General features: G+C 55.6%; 1 protein-coding gene across 1 annotated transcript in view; it reads right to left on the reverse strand.

Annotated features, from left to right (window-relative positions):
* AJAP1 (adherens junctions associated protein 1) overlaps window positions 1-221 on the reverse strand; it is a 117,067-nt gene extending 116,846 nt beyond the window's left edge. The window contains 1 exon segment of the mRNA XM_077763756.1: window positions 188-221. Within this exon segment, the coding sequence (XP_077619882.1) occupies window positions 188-216 (29 nt within the window). The 5' untranslated portion in view covers window positions 217-221.
* Window positions 222-7,374: the final 7,153 nt, after the last annotated feature.

The following is a 7,374-nucleotide window of genomic DNA, read 5'->3' on the forward strand; positions in this document are numbered from 1 at the left end:
CGCCCCAGCTGCCCGCCAGCTGTGCGCGCCCGTCGGGCCCGGAGGTCACCGGCAAACAGCTGGATCGGCAGCTGGGAGCCCGGGAGGCCCCTGCTCAGCCCTGGGGCCCCGAGGAAAGGGAAGGGAGGGCGGNGCACCCACGCACCCACGCAGCCACACGCACCCCGGCGCCGACCCGGTCGCTCACCTGAGTCCTAAAAGCTGTTGAATCCACATGGTCACGTTTCGGGCAGCGGAGCCTCAGACCTTGCTCGCCCCGGCCATCNATGGCCTGCGAAGCAGTTCGAGGTTCCGACCCGTTTACGGGGGCGCCCAGTGCACCCGGAGAGCTCATCTGGGGAGGGGGCGTTCCCGAGGGAGCCCTGGGGTGGGGGCGCCGGCAGCGAGAGGCTGCGCGGAAAGTTTCCTCCAGGCAGAGCCGCGCGAGAGGCGCCGCCGGAGTCCGCGGAGCGGGAGGGTCCCGCCTCCCCGGTCCCCGCCTTGGGCCCCTGCTCTCCAGGTCGGAGCTTAGCGCCTTCGGCCCCGACCCAGCCCGGTCCCGAATTTCGACGCCCCTCTCCCCCCCGCCCCCACCCACCCACGGGGGCTGAGCGTCAGGCAGCTCGCCCGACTGCGGCCGCCCTTGCTAGGCCCCCGGTCCTGAGGACTCGCTGGGGCCGGCCCTCGGCCTCCCGGCTCGCGCCACAGGCGGTACCCGGCCCCTGCGCACCCCAGGACTTGCCCGAGCTGTCGGGGAGGCTGGGTTTGCAGGGCAGTGGCTGGAGGAGGAAGGGCCCCACGTGCGGCCTCCCTCACTGAGGGAGAGAAGTGACCTACGGCGAACTGCTTGGCCAGAGGCCGGAAAGCCACCCACAGAGGCGCCCCCGTCCACCGGCGGCCTCCAGGGAGGTGCGGTCGGAGGCCGTGGAGACCGCCTCGGGCCGCGCTTCTGTGGCAGATGTGGCAGTGGAGGAGGGTTAANGGCTAAGCTCGGGAACCACCCCAGCCTCGTGAGGTCAGCGGAGACCCGGCGGCTCAGCCTCCCTGGGAAGGGCAGCGGGCTGGGGGTGGGCTCTGGACTCTGGAAGAAGGTGGACCCTTCCCTGGGCATCACGGGAGTCTACTCCGCCCCGACCGCAGGTCCAGGAAGACCCAGAGGAGAAAGTCAGGAAGCAAGGAAGGGTAGTGTCGAGGGCCCAAATTTTGACGTGGGCACACCCGCCACGGCCGTTTGCTAACTGTGGGGTCATGCGCCTCTCTGATCTTGTTCCCTCCTCTGCAAAATGGGTCTCATGCTCCCTTCCAGACGTTGTGGGGATTCAATGAGATGGCCTCACACACGCCGTCACTATTAGGGTTCAAGGAAGCACCGGGCTGAGCCAACCCTGCACCTGCCTGGCCACCCCTGGGTGGTCTTCCCCCAGAGCCTCCCCCCTGAGGAGTTTGGGGGAACACGTCCCACTAAGGGAGGCAGGGAGGTGCGCGAAGCACAGGCTGGGCCTGGGATTGTCATGGGGAGAAGGGGGTGCCCCCAGTGCTGCCACCTAGCGGGACTACGTGGCGGTGCTGCAGGACGGAGGCCATCGGAGGAGCCAGGGCAACCCTCGGCCAGGCGGCTGTGGGCGGGGTGGGGACCCCCTTCAGCAGCCATGGGAAGGGGTCCAACTTGTGGACCTTGTCTCAGGACGTTTAGAAATGCATACACTAAACCGCAGAGGGTTTTTAGGAAGTCAATGCTATTGCAATGTGTTACCCAAATATCAAAACACGTTTTTGGAATAGCAACGTATGTACTCTATTATTAGGTCAAGTAATGAGTGGGTGGATCCAAGACGTAGCAGGGTTCAGGAGGTGGAGCCAGGTGGCAGTGGTGCTTTGGGGCTTCCGAAGTCTCCGTCATGGGATGGGGGAATGACTGACGGCGGGTTCCCTGTTTGGCCCCGTTCAGGGACCTCACGCCACTGTGGCCTGTGGCCTGCACCTGTAATGGAAGGAAAAGCTGGATTTCAGTTGGAATTTGCAAGAATAAAGATGGCATTTTTCCCCACCCAAGTATGGAGACCCCTTGGATTCTACCCACATGCCCTGGGGGTCCCCAGCCCCTAGGTGTGCGCCCCAGGGCTAAGAGGATTGTACACAGGAGTGTGTCCTGAAAAAAAACAGGGCAGAAGCTGGAAGGTGTAGCATGGTCAGCACTCACTTGGTGAACAGCTACTGTGTCCGTCTCCAGACACACAGTCACCCAGTGAGCGCAGGCCTCTTAAATCTTTGGGGGAGGGAGGCCGCCCGCCGCCCCACCCAGGCTGGAACACATCCACAAGGACCAGGGCACGCTCGTTTCTTTTCTCAGTTGTGCACTGATCAGGCCTGCACAACTCCCGCCAAAGAGAGCACCCACCTGGCACTCCGTTTGTGTTTGTTTTTTTCTCTTGATGAAAACATTGTCATATTTTACATGCTGTAAAATAATAAAACCAGAACTTAATATTTCACCATTAATGCAACCGGTTTCCTGTACTCTAACGGCTTGTCACATTTCTGACCCTTCCCTCACTTGGGAATTGGGAGGGTGGGTACATCATCCCACACCAGACGCACAGACTGTCTCTCTCTTTCACACACACACACACACACACACGCATGCACGCACGCACGCACGCTCGCACACACAGGCTTAGCAGCTTCAAGTACAAAAGGGAAGTTCTCAGACGTACCCGCTGTGGAAAGATCTCCTGGCCCCCTCCCCACACACATCTGGCTGCTCCCCCTACTCCGGAGCAGGCTGCACCCTGGGCCCTCCCAGCCCCCTCGCCTCTGCCCTGCCCTATTTTCCCTAAGAAGGAGTTGGCTGACCCTCTGCGGGGGGTCCTCTTTGAAGCTCTCTTAGGCCATTTACCTAATGGCCTTCACAGAGTCGACTATTTTTAAAACCCATCCAAGCCAAATTGAGCTGCCATTGTTCATTTTTCTCCCAAGGAGGTAGATGTGTCTTAAGCATGACATTTGATTAAGTAGCTAAGTTTGTGATTTTAAAAGGAAGGGAAAAATGCCGATTAAAATTATTATAAGTTTCTTTCAAGTGTTCACACTCTGGTCCTCTCTGCCCCGCCTTACCAGCTCCCCCTCCCCAAGAAAACTTNCTTTTCCTTCCGGGGAGGTTAAGTGCCCAGACTTTGGAATTCCTCCCGGGTCTTCTGAGCTTGTCGCCAGGTGCCCGGTGAGGCTTGCACACAGCTGCAGACTCGATCTGAGTGCAAGGGCAAGGCTGCCCTGTCAGAGGCCAGAGAGGGAAGTGGAGATTGCCCTCCCCCAGCAACGATCATCCCACGGCCCCGGGGTCGGCAAGAGAAAATGCCAGGTCTCCACTGCCCATTCAGACACGCCTGTGTATCAGAAAGAGGAAAAGGTCCGTCCTCTGCTTGTTCTGAGCAAGTGACGGACTCTGAAGGCAGGTGAGCAAAGGGGTGCCTAAGAATGTGATCTGGCCTGGGATGGAGAAAAGCCCCCATTTCAAAGCTTTCAGTGTTGGCTTTTAGATGGCTGTTAGATGCGCAAGGGTGACCAGAAAGAGAATTGGTTTGCATTGCACAATGAAGTGACATTTGGAGCACAGCCCCTTGGCATTGCGGAGTCTGGAGGTCCAGAGCCAGAAGCTGGAGAAAAGAGAAGGCCCAGAGGTGGGCAGATGCGTGCGGAGAGGCCAGTCAGGGGCCGGGGTGCCCCAGGGGACGGGCCCCAGTGCCCTGCTGACTCCGTTCATTTTCTCCTAACTGGGGTTGAGTTCGAATTCTGAGGAGTTTGTCCTGTGTTGTGGTCCTGCTCCAAGGCACTGTGGGGGGAGGAGGTAGCGGTGGATGGGGTGGTCTCTGCTGTGGGACAGGTCTGGGTGGGGGAGGGGCACCAGTGTCTGGAGGAGCCAGAAGATGGGAGGACAATTCCCTTCCGCTCTCACCCTCCAGGAGACACAGGGCTGTGGTGGGCNAGGTACTCAGGATGGGGCTCATTTGGATATTAAAGGAAGAGGGGAGTGGAGATCAGAGACATGGGAGAAGAGATCCTTGGTTATGCAGGGGGTAAGTCTCTCGCTGTCCCCCAAAAGTCAGACCGCTGCTACTTCACCCACTGAATGAGCCCCAAGCATGTATAGAAGGGACTGGTGGTTGAGTGAGCCTGGAAAGATCCATTCCTGGTTGCAGAGCTCCTTAAAGGGGACAACTGCTCAGGGAAGAAGGTCTGACCTAAGAGCGGTTGTGGTCATTGCCTGGTCCAGAGACCCTTGGCTCCAGACAGAGAAGGCAAAGCTGGATGCCCGTGTGTCTCAACTATTGACGTCCTTTCCAGATTGATTCATAAACCGCATCGGTCAGCTCAGACTAGATTAAGTTGTGTCAACAGACAACCCCCAGAGCTCCATGGCTGAACCCAACGGAGATCAATCTCTTGCTCTCGCTCATGACTCCAAGGGTGGCCACCAGCTTTGCTGCACATTGTCTTCATTCTGGGACCCAACCTGAAGGGGCTGCTCTTACCCCTGGACATCCTGAGTCACTAACACTAGGCCTGGTGTCATGGTGGAACCTCATGGTGGCCCTTTACAACTTCTGCTGGAAAGGAACACATGTCATTTCTGTGCACATTTCACTGACCGAGGCAAGTAACATGGCTGGGCTGGTATGTGTGGGCCGAGGAAACATGAACCTCACCCAGGGAGTGACAGGTGCCACTTTGGACACCCCTGCAGTCTATGAAATTTACCAGTAGATGTCAATGATTCAAGAAGATAGTTTGTGTTTCAATTTCACTGAGCCCCTAAATTTGACAACGCCAGAACCTGTTCAAGGGAAGGAGGGCGTTTTCTGGAGGGCACGCTGAGCCTGCACACCTTTCCCTTCTCCAAACTCTAGATAGGTTTTGAATTTCAAGGCTGACAGGACTGGAGACCAGATTCCACCACCCGTCCAAGGGTCGTGTGCCTGACTAATGCTAGAAACACAGAGACAGACACTTGTCAACTACACCTGGTGGTGGGGGTGATTTGCTTACCACCGGCTGTAGAGATAACCAGATAATGCATCTTTTGAGACTATACTTCCATCTAGAGGGAGGAGCTGTGATTAGTCAAGAAAAATCACCATCACCACCATCATCACCATCATTGCCATTGTCATCGTCACCACCACCATCATCATCACTGTCATCATCACCATCCTCACCATTGTCACCACCATCATAACCATAACCACCACCATCATCATCACCATCATCACCATCATCATCACCATAACCATCACCATCATCACCATCATCATCATCACCACCACCATAGTCACTCACCATTATCAGCAGCAGCAGCAGCAACATCACCATCATCTTTAAGAATTTTATTGGTGCTCTGGATCCACAGAGAGACCCTTCTTAACACCCCAAAAAGCATCTGACCCTTCTATGGCCCCCTTTCTGGCCAATATCCATTGGACCCCATCTTTCCCAAGTAGCAGCTCAGGTGACGTCAGAGCTGCTCACAGCCAATCCAGAGAGTAATCGAGCAGAAAAGCCACTTCCTCTAATGATGCCTTGTCTAAGCTGTTATCCTCAGGCTTGAAGAGGCTTCCGGAACATGCCAAGAAGAGAGAAAGACATGTCACTTATTGAGTGCCCTGATGCAGAGCAAATACCCAGCTGGCTTGCTCCCGCGTGGCCTGAGATTCACCCCCGTCTATAAGCACCAGCCACCATGATGAATTTTACATTTCTAATCTCATTTAACCTCCACAACAACCTGGAGAGGCTGATAATAACATTTAAAACATTAAGCACTTGAAGGGAGGCTGGCTGTGGCCACGGAGCCAAGCAGTGGTTCCGGGTGAGGTGCTGAAGGAGCGTGGGGTGGTGCTGGGCTAAGTTCAGAGGCTGTTTCCAATTGGCACGAAGGCATTTCAGCACTGTAAGTTCGTACTATTTGGGCTCGCTGCCTAAATACCGGGCCTACTCACACACATATGTACGTATAAGTAGTTCAAAGAGGATTGTCCAGATCACCCAGCAGGGAAGGGATGGCTCGGTGACCCAGCCTGGGCCTATTCAAAGCCAAGGCTCTATTTAGTGTGTCACACGGGGGACACTTCGGGCAAAACCACGTCTCCTCCATTTTATTCCCCACTTTCTGAATGTGTCAAAAAAAGCAGAGCCCCTGATGGGCAACAAGGATTCGAGGCAGCAATACCCAAAACCCCTGGGTCATGATTTTCTTCTCTACAGCATAGCCGGTCCCTGAATCTCACCTTTAAAATGCGCTTTTATGAAATATTCACTTTTGTTTAGCCCTCCAGAGAGTGTGGCTGCAGCTACACGCTGTTAGCTGACTCACCAACATCCACTCTCTCCTTCCTCCTTCTCAGTGGACCCTGTGGCGGCTGTTGGGGGCGGGGTGGTGACAAACGTACCAGACCAACAGCATCCATCCCGGCCTCTCTTGTACCTCGGATGGCCCGTGACGCACTTCTGGCCAGCAACATGGAGGCAGACGTGGTTTGATGGGACTTCCCGCAAAGCTCTTCGGGACTCTTGAGCACATACCTTTTGCTTTCCTTCTTTTCCTCATCCCTGCCTGGTATGCGGACGGGACGCCAGAGATGCAGCAGCTACGTAATAAACCCGAGGTGACAGGTATGTGGGTGGAAGCTACAAGCTGAGAGTTCCAGAATGAATGGATAGCAGTAGTCTGGGCCCCCGAGGCATCATGGGTATCCATATGAACCTACCCACAGACTTTCTCGTAGGTAAGAAATAGAAATCAGTCTCAGGTCAAGCTATAGTTTATTCCAGTTTCCTATAACTTTCGGGCAAGTGTAAGGGAGCAGGTCAGTGCTTCCCCACAAGGCTGGGAAAGCCTGGGCACAAGTGCTTCTCAACTGGGGATGAATTTTACTACCCCCACTCACTGTATAGTCAAAGAGGGGCACAGAGATCCAGTCAGCAGGTTACACAGACACACGCCACATGGGTTTCACGTCACCCACGGCGCATCCTGAAGCATGCTAATTTCACCAGTGCCAACGTGCCTCTCTGGCTGAGTTCTGACCTGGGGTGGGGGTGGCGTGGAGCTGAGGATTCCTCGGCTCTTTGTTCTAGGGTTTCTGAAGACTTCATGGAGAGGGCGAGTCAATACTGAGTCCCCCAGGTGACACTGACCCCTGGCTCCAGGCTGGATGTCTGGTGCTCCCGAGGTTTCCTTTGTTACGGGAGCTAACAAAAGGCTCTGGAGAAAGTGGCACAGATCTGCCGTGTCTGGAGCAGGTGTTTAAAAGCTGAATCAGGCCCACGGCTTCCCAAATGAGCTTGAGAAGTTTCATTCCTCCCGGCTATATAAAGCGATGGTAGCAATCCAGGATATCT

This window comes from Crocuta crocuta, unplaced genomic scaffold (assembly GCF_008692635.1).
Source record: "Crocuta crocuta isolate KB4526 unplaced genomic scaffold, BGI_CrCroc_1.0 scaffold13, whole genome shotgun sequence".
NCBI classification, from domain to species: domain Eukaryota; kingdom Metazoa; phylum Chordata; class Mammalia; order Carnivora; family Hyaenidae; genus Crocuta; species Crocuta crocuta.